Raw genomic sequence first — 17,312 nt, 5'->3', positions numbered from 1 at the left:
AAAAATGGAAAACAGTAGAGAAAAATCTCAAGATTTCCCTTCCTACTCATTGGCCAAAGTCCCTCATCAGGTGGAGAGAGGACTCATTTTCAGCAAAGTAGGCAAAACCATTTGTCCTTTCCATACTCATTCATTCATAGAGCAAGGGGGAGCATGGCAAGAACTGGAATTTAGAGTTTGTTTTTGCAGCTATGATCTACTCTCAGAGCAGGCTGTAAGGAAGCCACAGCCTAGCACCTCCTGTCATTCTGCCTCATGAGCAGGTGGAAGATACACAACTCTTCTAGCTTGTACCAGAGCTACAGAAATCTGGGAGCCTTGGCATAGAAGAAAAATAGACTGAAAAGAGAAAGAGAAGTTTGAAGAGAGGACAGAGAGCAGAATACCTGGATGTAAGCTAAACACGTAACACAAAACAGTATCTTCACAATCCAGTTGCTTCAGTATCATTTTACGAAAAATCAGGGCAATGATTTAAAGTAAAATCCAAAATAACATTCTGCTCCTTTGAAGATGTAAAATGATAATTTATTCCACTTACAAAGAAGCAGAAATGTGATTTTTTTTTTTTCTTCATTTTGTTCCCTCTAGCAAGTGCACAGCATTACTTAGGTATATCTGCAGGAAAACTGCAGGAAATCTGACCCTGTGTTATCTAGGCTTTTATGGTCATTCTTACTGATACACATTGTCCACATTGTCTGTGGACAAGATATGTGTCCACAGATCTTTACAGAGGAATAAAAAGACAAGCTCCTGCCTTCTCGGGTGCCAGCTATCCAATTAAAACATGAACTACAAAAGCGATTAAAACAGAAGGTGCAAAAGAAAGAAAAAAGTAGAAGTAGGGGTGGTTTATACCACAGAAGATAGCTCTCTTGTGAAGAACAGTACGTGTTTGTTTTTCCACTCAATTTAAAAGTAATTGCTTTAAAATATTCAATTTTTAATATAATTTTAAATATTTATTTTCTTTAGAATATCTGTGGGAGGTTCTACGAAAAACCTGTGTTCCAAAAATGATTTAAATGAAAAACACTGTGATTGCTTGTATGGTTTTCAGATCTACACAATATTATTTTTTAAAAGTCCAGACTTGGAGGATAGCATGGAATATCTCCAATCCTGGAAAGCAACTGAGAAAATAAAGTTCACTGACTGCCACAGAAGTCAGTCCCTGCCATTCTGATGATTTCATGAAAGAATCAAGCAGGCAAATAGTACAGCGAGCCAAAAGCCAGCTAGAAGTTGGGAAGTAACTCAAACAGGGACAAAGACAGAAACAAGCTTATACAATTCTGAAAGGAACAAAAAGCTAGAACCAAAATCTTGAAGCAGCAGCTTAGTGAACAGCAGTGGATGAAGTCATGATGTAATTCAAGCAGTGGGAGAGAGATTATCTCTGCAACAGCATTTTGCAAAGATTGTAAACAGTAACGTCAAAAAGAAGATAACCTAATGGAGGAGGTTGCAGTAGCTTATGTGAGATATGCGAGACATGAGAAACTTCACAAACTATTATGAAATTATTCTAGAAAGAAATGTACAGGTTTTAGAGAAGTGAGGAGGACAATTAATTAGAAACTTCCCCAACATGTGTTGCAACGGCTTTTCTCTTTCAAACACATTCAAACAACAGGAATTCAAACGTATTAATGGGGAGGGAAATTCAGGGATGGGTGTGTTTGTCAGCTGTCCCCCTGCTCAGCACCAAATCATCTCTAGAAAGAAGAAAGAATAGTTAAGAACCTGGACAGAGGGAAGAGTCAAAAATGGCACTACAGTTATGTGACTGGCTGGCTGGAGTGTAACAAACTCACTGCCACCAATTGAATAGGTACAGGGAAGGGAAGGGGGGCAAGTGACAAGAGTTAACATTTGGCACTAGCAGTGGGAGATCCAGAAGGTGTCAGAGAGAGAATTACAGATACAATACTGAGCAGAAAGGGAAGAGGTCAAATTTGGAGTCATCCGAGGGAGACCAAATGGTAACTGAAGTCAAGAGAGTCCTTAAGGTCCCAAATTGCAGAAGAAGAATAGGGGAAGTGCAACTTGACAATGGCCAGGGAAGAAACTCACAGAGTACGGCAATCGATTAAAAGAAGAGGAAAATAATGGTCCTTAGATGTGGAAAGTAGAGAGCCATCAATCACCTTTTTGTGAATATTGTGAGTGGACAGAAACTATGGAAACCAAAGAGATGAAAGAGGAAGCTGAGGCAACACAAACAAACAGCTTTAGGAGCTGAGAGGAAAATATGAAAATTGACATAGATATAAAGGGAGAATCACAAGGATGACAGATGATATGCCGTACAGTAGGTGTTACATATGAGCAGTCTACGATTAAAACGAGCAATTCCTTGTTGTATACGACATTGACGAAGAAATTGGGTTTGACCTATAACAGTTCTCTCCTGCTTTCAAACATTTCAGTTTAGTAGCAATAAAAATCCCTATGAATTCTAAATGCAATTCTAATTGTGCTTATAAATGGTAGTTTCACAAGTATGTATGTTACAATAAACACAAATTAGAGGTAAATTAAACCTTAATTATATCTAGCAAGTTTTATGTTCTAATTAAAAATGGTACTCTAACAATAAAAATGACTTACCACCTGAATTAGCTCTGCCACAATTGTCTAATCTTCCTAAACATTCTTTGTGTGCTCCAGCTCCACACTTAGAACATAAATAGCCTTGATAAAATGTTCCCCTGTAAAATAAAATTAGGTAGTGATACATTAGAGGTGATAAATTCCACACGTAAAGGAAATAAGAGACATGGCAGAAGGTATTAGAAGTCATTTGCTGTTCTGCATAATGATAGTCCTTAAAGGCTCGAGAAAAAGTGATAACTGACAAGCAGCTCATCTGCTTTTTGTCACTACTAGCCATTTAAAAGTCACAACCAGATAGTTCTTCTGGACTACTAGTAGAATAACAATCTCCATTTCAATTTAGCCAAAGCAACTTTGGCACAGTACACTTGAAACTGTACCATTGTGTATCTATCCTACCATAGATCTACACTTCATTTCATCTCAATGGGAATTTGCCTTGACACCATGAAGAATAAGATCCATTTCAAGAGAGTTGTAAGTTTGAAGATATATTTAAGCATTAAGGAGTTTATAGGCTATACTGCAAATATTCTTGACTTTTCTTTGACTAATTGTTCGTTTAAAAAAAAAAAAAGATAGATATCTGGGTACACTTTAGTTAATATTCAGAGCTGCTAAATAAGGAGTCACTTTCCGTACTCTAAACGTTCTCCAGTTCCCCTTAATGAACTGGAATCTGAATCTGAGTCTGAGGAAACCGATTTATTTTCAGATTTGTGCATGGCTTTTCTCTTAGGTACAATTCACTGAATGGCTAACAGGGAAACAGGGTTTTTTTTACACGTACGCCTGAGCAATTATATGAGTTCCATCTACTGATGTATCTGCTTACTCTTCACACTAGACTTGTCTGTCTCCAAGATTATCCTGACCAGTTTGGAGTGATTATGCATCCTAGTCTAACATGACACCTTCAGCTTCAAAGGAAAATCAGGTGTCTCATATGGAACACAGGACTGAACAAGCTAAACCTGAACGAAATGTACAGCAATTGCTATTTACTACAGTAGTTTCTAGAGTGTTAGTGATTAAATATATTGTTAATTAAATTCAGAAGCTTGGTATTTTTAGGTATCAGAATACACAAACTTAAAGACAAATAAGTAGAAAGTATAAAAATACTTTCATGCAGTCTTCTATTTTTATTTTTTTCCTTCTTGCTACACAGGAATGCTAGATGCTCTAGATAAAAGTATAGGACATAACATTATCCTTCACTACAGATGCTTCTAAGACTAGGATTTTATCCCCACTTAAAGATTAGGCACTAAGGTTCAGATTTTTTTCAAGTATTTACACATTAGCTTCATGTTTGAAGCTTAAAATGACAATCCATTTTAAAAAATGATTTAGGCACTTTATGAGGCTAAGTCCAGTAGGTTTTCAATACACCTTAGATGTCCAGGGACATGGCTATATATCACAAGGTAGCACTTGGCGATAACCCAAGCTATCTTCAAGCAAATTGGCATGCCTCTGCAGAACAATACAGCATCATGTGGGTTGTGTCCTGAAAGCAAGACAGCTGTTTCTCAGCAACAGCAGTTAGTGCAGGAACAGAGACACGACGACTCAACTATACTGCTTCAAATTCAGAAATTAGCCCTCCCATCTCTAAGTTCACGATGTCTGCACCACTCTCCATAGTCACTTAGACCTTATTGCATTGGGGGGGGGGGGGATCATCTAAAAAAAAATTCTCTGAAAATCTAGGTCAGTCTAACTGTTCAGGAAAAAAGTTGCTAAAGGAAAAAAATACATGACAGGGAGGAACATATCTGAGGTTAGTTTATTCCATGCCTGTGCTTAACAAAAGCACTACCCATGCTTCCAATGCCCTTTCTAAAATGCTGTGGCTACATTTTTTCAGAACATCAACAATATGCAACATGAGCATCTGAACTGGCCAAAGTGTACAAAGCTTTTGCATCTCCAACTTACACTATGAAATTCAGGCTCAATACATACCTCTATACCATTGGACATTCCATATTTACAAAAAACCAAGGTAGCTCCTAAAAGATAGCTCAAATAATGAATGAGAAACTACAGATGTGCAAGCATGTGTGTGTTTCAGAGGAAAGAGGCAGAAAACATGGAATTTCTTAGCTTAAGTTAGCCTTACAAATCCTTGTTCGTGAAAGCATTAGTTGTCTGCTAGCATTTCTTATCTAGCTTTGCAACATCTATCTTCAACTTGTCTACGTATCTCTGGTTCAGAAATGCCTGTTAATGCCTCACAGTTATTTTCTGTCTCACAAATTAATCTCCTCATATAAAACATTTATAAGCATCGTCATCATCTGATTTTCTGAAAAAAATATTCCATCTGTTCTTGTGACTGGTGGTCTACAACAACGGGACCCATGGAACAGCCGTGGTAGTCAGAACTGTACAAAACAGTTGTCATTTACTCTTACATAAGAACTCCTGTATTAAATAAAGCATTTCTCATAAAAGAATCATGATAAAGCAGCCTTCTGATAAATGAGGAGCATCTTGAGGTTTTGCACTTTTAACAGCACTCCTGCTAATATTTGGAAATCTGATTATAAAAACTTGCTACTACACTGAGAAATACTACGTACGACTTCATGGCTTGTCTGTCTTGGACAGGTAACCAGCTAGCCATGTGTTTCCACATACTCCTTTGACTCAGATATTTCACCCCGGGAAAAAAAAAAAAAACCCTTAAAAATCTTACCTCAGAAGCATCTGACAGACTTTGCAAGACGTCACACGACTGAAGGTATGCATTTTGAACTCATGAAAGCTTGTATCTGCATAGTCTGGACGTATGTTTGACCTGAAAAAATTTGAAAATCTGCTTTAAACCAATGAAATCTTGAACATAATGCAGCATTCACAGCAGGAAGTCTGAATCCATGAACAATTAGTTTTATTTACCCTTTAATGTTTTACACTGAGGTGAACCAGAAATATGGACTTTACCACACATCCTGAAATGAAATCTGAATAATGATATTATGCAGATCTGGTCCTTAAAATACACCCTGTAACTACCTTATCTGTCACAATAACTTGAAAACTATACATCAAAACAAACATCATCTGGTTTTTATTCCTGTTCAGGTAACTAGGATCATTTTATGGACCTAAAGAACACTCAGTTTTTCATTCTCAAATATTTTGTTATGTAGATGTACAAGGAATGTACAAGATGAGCAGCTCATGCTGAGAACCACCGCATTTGAAATCATGAGCAGCAAATTTGGGACAGTTAGGTCACAATTACGCAGCAATACACTGGATAACATGAGTGATTTCAAAAGCAATTAGAAAATATTTACCGGGGTTTGGCTAGTCTTTCTTAAATGCGTTGCCCAATGCCTACAGCTGTTGCTACACATACTTAATTTAACAAATAAAATAGAAGATGACTATTCACACTGCTAAGCTACCCACAGACTTATTTCCAAAGATCAAATTTATGTACAAAGCACTGGTCCATGTGTTCTGTTTACCCTCCCTACTGATCCCTTTTAAAAGCAAGAGTATAATTTTAAAATGACCCACTCATCATTTTGTTGTACTGGTGACTGTTTGCAGGTTTATTTAAATTTTAATAAGTAATTCATTCCATTTTTTCTGTCATCTTTCCCATTTCCAAGATTGGGGGAAGAACAGGAATTTTCAATTAATTTGTTACCTTTTTTTTTATTCGGTAACATCCCCAAACTAGCTTAACACTGCCAAAATCAGTAACACTGAAATGCTAGGTGCATAATTTAATATTAAGCTAGACTCTATCAGACAAGAAAAAAATACATATAGTAAGGATTAATGTATTTTAAAATATTATTTATATTGGAATGCTTAGGATTCCATAAATTTCTGGTATTTTTCTAGCAAAAACATAGGAATGCATGATGCATAGGAATTAAAATAGGAAAAAAATCCTCAGGGTAAGAATGCAAGACTCTACCAACACTCAAAGGGAAGAGCAGAAGCTTTTCCGACACACAAAATTACAAATTCATGCATTAAAGCTGGAGATACTTATTAGATAAGTTTCATTTTTATGTATTATAAATAATTTCTAGACTAAAACATAGACCAGCCACAAATTGCAATGAAACATAAATATAGGTAACCACGCAAGCATCAATCTCTCCAGGACTGAATGAAAAGGCTTATGAAAACAACATTCAAAGAATCTGTTTAAGTACCTAGTGTCAGAAAGGTCAGTCTTCTAATCCGCCTGCTGAAAATGAACGTGCTGAAAATGAAACTGTACTCGAAAAGCAAATGGGATTTTGCTTTTATGCTTGAGAATAACCTTACACTCGGTACTGTGTCTCTCTTTCTGCTATGATATGCAAAATGTCAACACCACAACTCCTGCTACCTAAAACAGGCATGGATACTACCCATTCACAGCAGGAAGGTACAGGTATCAGGATAAAATTCATCTCAAAGAAGTAAAGAACTTTTTAAACCAGGAGAACAATGTATTATTTGGGGGCTGTTAACTCTGCAGAGCAAGGCCTGGATGTCACGACATGTTTGCCAAGGGGCTGCTAAAACCTCTTAGGTTACACAGTTAACTATGGACCATCCTGAAAATTCCCTGGAACAAGTTACAGTACTTACACTCCCAATAAAAGCTGCTTTTTGTTGACCATTTGGTTCAGACCAGGATAGCTTGCAAAGCCATGTCAAAAGTATCAGCCTAATGTGCAGAGACTCATCAGATTTGAAAGCATATCAAATTAATCCTAACCACCTGACCATTTTTCCAGAACAAACCAAAGAAAAAATTCCATTCATTTAATTAAGAACAGCATCAATCTTCAAAAATAACAAGCATAGTGGATGAAAAGAAAAAAATGACAACCTCATACAGACAGTTGTTTAGCACAAGCATATGACTACGTAACTTCCTTTCGTATGTAAAAATTCTCTTCCATTCTTCCCTCAGGCTATCTTCCACAAAGATTGAAATACATGAACTACTGAAAATATACCTCCTATTAACAGAACAAAGATGATACACCATGTTCATTCTTCTTTATATTAAAAGTAATCTTTGAGTTTCTTTGTATTTTATAAATCCATTCAGTTTCATTTTACAGTCCTTAATAGAAAAAGTTATTCTTGAGAGGAAAAAAAGCATAGTGCTAAAATGGCAAAGAATGAAGCTGTTGCCTCACAGAAGAGCTGTCACAAGGCCCTCCACCTTCCTTCAACATATGTTGTTTTACTGCACCTATGGGCTACACTATCAGATTATAGTGTCCTAAACAAGACAGATTTATCCAGATAAACAGACTTACAACTTCAGCTTTCTACTGTATGCTAAAATTTGGATACATTTGTCCTACTTGCATAAGTAGAGGAATACAAAACTGAAAACATATAATACAATACAAACTTCAGAATATAATGCAAACTTCAGTTTATCTTGCCCACTATTACCTACAGGAGGACCTAGTTTGGTTCCAAGTACTACTCAGTTCTTAAGGGTCATAAAAATGTATCATAAAGAGTGAATCCATCAGTTTCTTTAAACTCCACCAGGGTTTAGTTTAGTGACTGTAAAATTCTAACGATTACTTCAATAAAGTCTCTTATCTAAAAACCTGTTCTTTCTTCACCACCTACACATCTTTCATACTCCCTATCAATTCACTACCATCTAACTTCATGTATTACCTTGTTGGCTAAGGCCAAGCTAGCACAAAGATCTTCTAAAATAGCTTTTTTAAAAAGACATGAGCCTGAGTAGCTCTTTTAGGGGCACACAGCTACTATTCATAAACCAAAAGGACCTTTTACATTTTGCTAGCCCTTCTTTCCACCACTCAAAAGATACTATTTTTCTCCCTTTTTTCCCCAAAGCCACATCACCCAGAAGGAAAAGCCCAAAAATCCCTAACAACAAAAGTTTAGTCAATCAAAGGAGACGCTACTGAAGTACATCACCCATAGATTAAATGAATCTGGGACAAGAGCCTCAGCATATTATAGAGGATCCTGTGCAGAAAGAGCAGGAATCAACAAGAGAAGAAACCTAACCTGCTGCTCAGTCTTCGTTTTTGCGCAGACTTAGAAGATACTTCCAAGCAGTTGTCTCAAAATGAACAATGTCGTTGCATTCACTGAAAAGAGCAATATTCAAGTTTTCTTTTGTCTCTTCCTTTCTATTTCTAATCCATCATCCTAATTGACTCAGATTTGAGGTCAAACAGGAATGGGAAAATGTCATGTGTTTTCTTTCAGTTTACACATCAGCAAAATATATTCTCAAATTTGAGAGTCCATCACATTTCAAAAAGATCAGGATTTTAACCATTATCTCATTATTCTCTTCATAAAGAGTCTATTAAAAATATTAATATTTAGATACATTGTTATCAGTTGATTCACGTTAGACAAGAAGGCATTTCATCACTGCTCAAAAAAGAGCATTCACATTTATGCAAAAGTAAAGTTTCCAGTCATCTATATTCTGATAAAGGCAGTAGAAAAGAACAGTGCAAACTAAGAAATAATATGCTTACTCTGAAGACAGAGTACTGTAAAGTGAAGCACAATATACAAAGATAATTAATGATACAACAAAACCCAGAAAAAACTACAGCAAAAATTAAAAGATAATGTGTATTATCTACGGTAAATGCAGAGGTGGAATAAGGAAAGCTTTGTAGAAAAATACATATTGCAGTGCTAACTGCAGACAGGAAAACTGTTGCACATTCTAGTACCTGATCAGTCATGCTGCATTATGGCAAATCCAGTTCTGTAGTCACATTACACATCACATCAGACAAGTCTGAGATAATCTGAGATGATGCACTGTAGCAGTATACATCAAGTAGCAAGTCTTTCAGTGTAAAGTCTGAAACTTAACAAATCTAGGGGTTTGATGTTTTAGTTTTCAATACATTGCTTTTCAACAAATCAAAAATAATGCAATTATAACCCAACTCGATACTACACGAAAGTTGCCAACTAGAGATTAAGCACAACTCATGTATGACTGTCCAAAGCCAAATACCACAAGGACCATAGGAAATTTTTTTCCACAAAACCTTTCACACTGAAGAGCATATACTATTTTTTGAGTTTTTAAATACAGTAAATAAAGGTGACAATTTCAATGGAAAAACAGCAGTCATAGCATAGCATACAACTTTTCATAGTCATGTCCAACCATAAAGAAGCTCTATTAGTTACAGCGTTCAAGCCTTACACTGATACCTGAGAACACAGACCAGAGCTGCCACAACACAGTAAAGAGAATATTTCATCCTTCTCAAATCTTCTTTTCCCTTCTACTTCCCAATCTGTAGGCATGTTCCAAGACATAGAAAAAACCTGAATATCAGGTCAAAGTTAATTTTAAGCTTAAGACTATGAATATTTTCTTCTTCAGAACAACGATTTCTTGCAGCGGGTGGGGGGAAGGAACCCACACACGATTGTTATAAAAATTCAAATATACTGAAGCAATTTCTGTGGCTAGCACTAGGAAAATCTAATTTAGAACTTAAACTGGGTTCCTTCCCCATCACAGTGGAACAGTCACCAGTCAAGCCCTCTCACAGGCTCCTCAGTACTCCTTCCACAACAACTTCTACTATGGGGTGCCCCAGGCTCACTGCAAATGAAATGTTTTATCCATTTCTGCTGTCGAACAACCTTGATGAGTGCCCAGAGCAGGAAGTCACCCATATACCAGGAATACTTAATCTGAGGTAAATAATGACAGAGAACATGTTCATCATTTTATGGTAAAACTCTGTCTCTTATTTTTACAAGCAATGTGGGGAGTCAAAAGTAGTTTCTCTTCCTCTCTCCTACTTTTTCCCCAGGCTGTTTTAACTCCTACACTCTAGCAGAGACAAAATGTCAGGATACAGAAACAGAGTGAATCTGTAATTAGAAAAATTTTTCCAATTCTCTCCTCAATTCAGCAGCAGAGTTTTTGTAAGGGACAACCATGAGTGCCCTCTCCTGCATAGTGCTGGATCCCCGCAACCAGATTTACTCCAGTCACTACAGCAACGTCCTTGGGCTGCCCCTGAGCCTTTTGAGTAAAGCTTTCTCTTTGCAAGTTACTTGTAGAATATTAGTCCCACTGGGATGAATTCACTGCTATATCACCAACCCAGAGATCTGCAGATGCTTGTCTTGCTAGTCTCCTTTGTCATTTGGACACATAATTCTTGTCTCTGCATCAGCCACAGCCACCGCTCAAGGAGCGGAACGACCATCATCTTCAGTCAATCCCGCATCTCTGAACAGATCTTTTGTCTGTAAAGTTTGTAGAGTTCAGTGTAGAAAAGAGTTATCCAGATATATCTTATTTGATTGCCCTTGATATCATCAGACTTTGGAGCACTCCATTTTTGCTGACCTTGTGTGTATGAAATATTCCCCTTTTAAAAATACTTTTCATTTTCACATTTTCAGTGCCACTTCTTTCTATTGACTCTTACTTCTCAGAAGAGTAAACTGATCATAGGCCAACTCTGTCTTCAGCCACCCACATAATGCAACACCTTTATAAATGGCGTCAGAAAGTGTCACATTATCAACAGTCCCCCACAAGCTTTTGCAGTCAGAATTCATTCTAGTAATAATCTTCGCCTAGATTAATGGCACAGCTGACCACTGACTATAGATAGCCCAAAATTATCTTGTCAGACAAGACATCTAGGCATCTATTCTTATGTCTATAGAATAAAGAATAAATTCTCTCTACTATCCTACCTCAAAATACCAACATAATTGTGCATATGAATAAAATGAAACAGTTTAAGCTACAGTTTTCTAACACTTTCCTATAGCAGTTGGGACAACAGATCAAAAAGTTCAAGTAATTCTTAACCCTCAAGACACAAACGCGTCACAATCAAAACAGTAGTACTGAAGTCAAAATAAAGCAATGAACCTTGGCAATCCTGACATATCCAACAGTGTAAGTTCGGTACGTCGTTTTACAAAACTGAACTTTGATCATCTTGGGTCTAAAGTGTTTCCAAGATGCATACTGCAATGAAAAGTGTACATCATCAATATCAAGTAGCTTAGATGGGATTTGTTACTGTCATTTCCTTACTTAGTCAACACAATATTCTGATGAGAAAACATTAAGATCAGAATGTGCCTGAATAGCAATAGCATACAACAGGCATTTGGCTACCTTATAGCAACAATTTATTTTTTTATCAGCATTCTTACATTCATGTTTGCTTCCAACAAGAAAAACTATACCTTTCACAACAAATGTAATTTCTTCAGTGGGATAGGTGCAAATATGCTTTCTTTTACTGTCAGATTAAACTTCCTCTACACAGTTAAGGCTTACAAAATAAAATGCACCAGGAAAACTACTAAACTTTCAGCCCCAAAACTCTATCTTATCTCTCTACTAAATATGTAATTACTACAGATAATGTGTCCCAAGAGAATAAATAAAAGGCTAAAAGATAGTTTACTATAGCTCCTTCCTTCTGTTTTCCCATGTGGAAAATAAGTGCATTAAAATCCGTTTCCAGAAAGGCCATATTTCTGAAGATATAAACAATGAAAAAAACCTTATTTCACAAATTTTAACATACTGAGTACATCTTTCCCTGGATGTTTTGCCCTTCAGATGTTTCAGTATTAGCCTTACAGACTTTAAGAGCTATTGTCTCAAGTTTGTTTTGCATGGACATATTACTGAAAGCCTACTGGCTGCCAACAAATCTAACAAAAACATAATAAAGGGATAAAATAAAGTATTATGATGATTAATTAAATTCTAATTAATAGCAAGTTTAAATTTTAAATAGGAAATCAATGAAATGCAAATAACACCACTTCTACTGAAAAAGGGCACACAGAAAAGAAGAGGTGGTATTATAAAAACGTAAAGAGTAGAAACAACTAGAATCTGCACTCTTTGGCTCCTGGTTATGGGTGTCAATCTCATAGCACAGCACTAGCAACAAGAAGGTATCCAGCAGCAGAGAGCACTGGAAGTCTACCATCTTGTGGCTTCATATTCTGCAAGGAGTTAAAGGAAGGAGACTTTGGAACACAGCACAAAGAAAAATACTCCTCTTTCTTTTATTCTAAATCTATTTACTATTACCTTTAATGCTACCAGTTAGAAACTGTAGTTTAAACAACCTGCCTGCAACTAGTGACCTCCTCCACTAGTGGCCGGTTCTTCTGTCTGTCTTGCTGCGTTTTGAGGGCCATTTCTTTTAATTGCTTCCTTGGCAGCTTTTCAATACTAGCTTGGCTTCACCAATTAAGACCTGTACAGATTCCCCCCCCTCGCTGGGTCTATGCCACTGAGAAGGTGTTGCTTATACCTATTACAAACATTTCAATTAATGTTGAAAAATTGCTTCTCCAGAGTACTTAATTAACAACTCAACTTCTCCTTCCCAGACTTCACGTACTTTTAAACTAAATTTATTTTTTCTTAAACTGGAAGGAAAAATCTAGGGTGGGGGGGTGGGGACACGACACAACATCAACCCTGAAAAATGTTTTATATTCATTGGATATATGCACATCATTTTTCCACCATAAAAAGCACATACATGCTTAATTGCAGGAATCGCAGCACATATAGGAAAATAAAGAACAAATATATCACACAAAGAGAAATGCAAAAGCAACCCTTTGCAAACGGATCAAGAAAGCTCCTTTCAAAATTTAATTACCTGCAAAACAAGACAGGGTATCAACAAGAGCAGGTGCTGACCTAGACACTGTTGAGTAGATCACTACTACTGTTAAATACAGAGAAAGCAAAGGCATTGTAAACACTGACTGAATCAGGCCACTCTTCTCAGCGGACTGATGGTAAACCTCACAGGTATCATTTAAGCCCAGAGATGTTACTCCAGATTGTCATAACCCTGTGGGACTGTCATCTTGGATATAAGAGGAACCTTCTCTTCCCTGAGCAGCAATCCCACAAGTATGTTTTTCTGAGTGACCTGGAACAGCAGCAGGTACCCAGATATGGATGCTCTTGGGTTGGGAACGGGCTGTCCAGCAGAGTCACAGGTTCTGCATAAGAGTACAGTGAGACAGTTGCCCTTTCTTTCGGGTTGACCGTTTTCTCCCCAAAGGGAAACACATGCTAGGAAGTTCTAATGATACTTTTTATTTTTTGGTTTTGACTCATTTTTGCAGAAATGCTATTTAGGTCAGGTTTTAAAGATCTTTTTCCCATATCAGTCTCTTCAAGAAATGCAATCGTGTCACAGGAAATTACGCAGGGTTCCATTGTATGTAGATGTTTGCAAAATATCTCATAATTTAAAAAATGCCTTATATTTGAAACTAAGTAGCCATTTCACTTGATTAAAACTTGGCTTTAGAGAATAGTTAATGTATGTATGCCCACCTATGAGCCCAGAGGCATAACAAATAAGCAGATGCATGAAGTATCAGATAAGGAGTCTGCAGTGAATTGCAACTGTTTTAAGTATTAAAAGAAGAAATACTACAGGGAGCTCAGATAAAACTCAGTATCTTGAACTCTCCTCAACTCTCAACCCCGAGTTAGACCTTTGCATTTTAGAGCTGTTATTATTCTGCACTCCATGTTATGCTTAAAATAATTTAAAATGCTCCATACAGAACTGTTCAGAATTATGGACACCCTGAGCACGAACTGCTGAAGAACATTTTAAAGTGTACGTGACATGAAATCTGATGCTGTACTCATGCAGTATAGCCTATAAAGAAAATGGCACAGGTTAATACCTGAGGACACTGAAAATTTTCATTCCAGCTTTACTTATTGTACTAACATTTGACATCACTGCAGAAAATGCATCAATAAACCTAGATCTACCATAAGTATTTCTAAGTTATTTATGAAGACATCCTAAGTTAAAATTCCTGGTTTGTGCCAAAGTGACCTCCCTTCAAAATTTTATGCACCTTAAAAGTTAGCCATGACAACTAGTACTAAGCATCTCAGAAAATTTTGGAAAGTTTAACTAGGCAATAAAATACAGCTAACATTTGTCACATATTCAAATGTTTTAAGTAATAACACGGACAGCAGAAGTTAAGAAACAGAAAACCATGTACGTTACTGTCAAACAAGACAAAAAGCTTTCAGCCAAACTTCATACGAAGAATTTCATGCGAAGTTGGTCCCAAGAAATGTTCAGCCTCACTCCCTGCTCTGATACGCAGCAGATGTCCCTTAGAATCCTGTTCCCCGCAAAGAGCAGAACCAGCCTTACATCTGCACTATCCTTTCTTTCCACGCGAAACATTTCGGCTCTGTGCAACAATCACCGTTTCAACTGATCACTTCATACAACATGCTGTCATCTAACAGAAGGGCAGTTGTGTAATAAAATAACAAAATAAGAGTGCAGAGACAAAAATGCAAATACATAATGCTTTTGCAATCTTTACAAGGATTTTATTATTTATTGTAAAAAGGTGAAGAGAGAAAATGGCATTCTTAAGGGGTATTCTCACTAGAGGTGGGCAATGCCATTTCACAAAGGGTGATTTTTAGCTTCTTTTCTACCTTCTCTCAGGAGCAATGCTGATTACTTACAGCTAATTCATTTTCTCTGTTCCAGCTAGGCTGTTATATTTCAGAATCATCTTTGAAGATGCTATTTACTGAATTAATCAATCAATCAATCCTCCATATGCTAATTCTCAAACATTCTGGTTTGTCACATCAAAGGGTCTCCATCAAGAAGACATGTTATATAATTAAATTAACCATATCACAAGTAAATTGTGCTTTTGATCAAGAACGTACAACTTCTAAGACTTTGCTATGAAATTTGCTTATTTGATCATATGATGAGTGGCTTTTTTGAGATGAAGGAAATTATCTTGTTAACTTTTTGGAAACGTATTGCATTGTTTCAAACAAGATAATGGCTTTCCTTTTTCTTTATCAGCCTACTTCCCTGAAAAGCATGGGAGATGGACTACTTTGAGCTAATCTATTCCTGTATAGCATTTTTAAACACCACCTGATAGGAACAAAGCTCTGTCACACATCAGTATTTGTAAATCAAAAGCATCAATACTTTATATACTTTAATATTCACTGGCTGAGTCTTACTTGTGAGAGTTCTAAGTCTTACAAATCCAAATTGACAAAGTTGCTTGTCTTGATAAGCTCTAAATATTTTATCATATGTTTACACTTAACTGAAGACAAAAGTCTATGTTTTGGAGTAAAAAATGTAAAAATATAGGATGTATACAGCCATAAACTTGTAAGTTACCAGACAAACACCTAATCTGCTAAGAAAAAAGGTAACATTGGTTCGCAGGGAGAAACTAGGACATCTGTTCATATAGCCAAAGTATCAGGACAAACATATAATGCAGCATTCCATGTTTAAAGACTGAAAAAACCTAACACTTTGCGCAAAAAAAACAAGATTTAGATGGTGGTACTTTATTTCTATGATGTAGTGTCACTACAAATTTATTTCACTGAATTTTAAGAAATACTTATTAATTTTCATAGTAATACACCTCACGTGTTGTAAGGTAAGTTCTAAAAACATAAGGACTGGGAAATCTTTGATTTTTGTGAACCAGAAGACATAATATCAAAGTATATTTATCATCTCCAAGTGTTTACACACTGTTTTCATAAATTCTGTTTTGCTTTCACATTCTATGCTGTCCTTACACTGTGCTTTTAATCATATACAGAATCTTCACACAGTTCTTGCTGTGTCTGGAATAATCTAAAGAAATTGCATAACCATAAATATGTTGTGAATGGTTGCATATAACCCTGAAAAACATTTGATCAAAACCAACTGGAGTCATAGCAAAGAACAAGCAACCATTCTTCTTCGGCAGACATGAACTTGGCATTCATTTTTGCAGTATTGAAATATTTATACTGATGTAGAAGCCCAGGCAGACATGTTTGTTTATTGCTTTGGTAACCTATGTGAGGTTGGTATAAGTGAAACACCTTTGCAGGCTATTGAAAAATGCAGCAGATATCTAAGGCTTTTAAAGTGCTCTGAGATAAGAAAGCTTTAATTTAATATGTCAGCGTTCAATATGTCAGAGCTCAAATATTCTCTCAGAAGAAGTCTTAATGCATATGCATTATTAATGCACTGAGGGAACAGATCTATTTGAGCTTCATCTGACCAATGTCATTAGTCACAGAGTGCAAACCAAATTTGGAAATAGGTATGGTAATAGGCAAGAGAACACTTTTGACCTACCTTGTTTCTTGTACTAGTTTTCTTTAAAATTTAGAAAACCAATGAGCTCTATCTACAATTTATGTAGCTTGCCTAATCTAAAATGTTGCGCACACACCTATCAGGTTTGAGAATCAATGAATCTCGGGATTATTTCCTTACAATCAGATGATGTGTTCTGCGTTCCTTGACTTACAAGGTGTCAATTTATGTCTAGCTGAAACAGTAATTTTTCAACATATTAGACTGTACCTGAGCTGCTGCACAAACTCTGTAGTGACCTAAAACTTAAATACAGTGTAATTAAAACTAAAACCACTAATTTTTTTGAGGGCTGTACAGCTTTCATGTCTGAAATCTCTTTTATTTGGATATTTTTAAAAAAAAAAAAAATCAGATTCATTAACTCCATGTAATTAATGCACACCCTAATCACTATAATGATCATGTGTTTCCCACTGATTTTTCAGGCATTACTAATTA

At 36.3% G+C, this 17,312-nt stretch overlaps 1 protein-coding gene across 1 annotated transcript in view; it reads right to left on the bottom strand.

The window, feature by feature from the left end:
* VAV3 (vav guanine nucleotide exchange factor 3) overlaps positions 1–17,312 on the bottom strand; it is a 176,271-nt gene that overhangs the window by 67,513 nt on the left and 91,446 nt on the right. Inside the window, exons 16-17 of the mRNA XM_050901036.1 lie at positions 5,330–5,431; positions 2,617–2,717 (exon numbers count right to left, since the gene is read on the bottom strand). Coding sequence (XP_050756993.1) covers positions 2,617–2,717; positions 5,330–5,431 — 203 coding nt within the window. The remainder of the gene's footprint in view (positions 1–2,616; positions 2,718–5,329; positions 5,432–17,312) is intronic.

Source organism: Gymnogyps californianus, chromosome 8 (assembly GCF_018139145.2).
Source record: "Gymnogyps californianus isolate 813 chromosome 8, ASM1813914v2, whole genome shotgun sequence".
NCBI classification, from domain to species: domain Eukaryota; kingdom Metazoa; phylum Chordata; class Aves; order Accipitriformes; family Cathartidae; genus Gymnogyps; species Gymnogyps californianus.
This window is presented reverse-complemented; position numbering and strand designations above follow the sequence as displayed.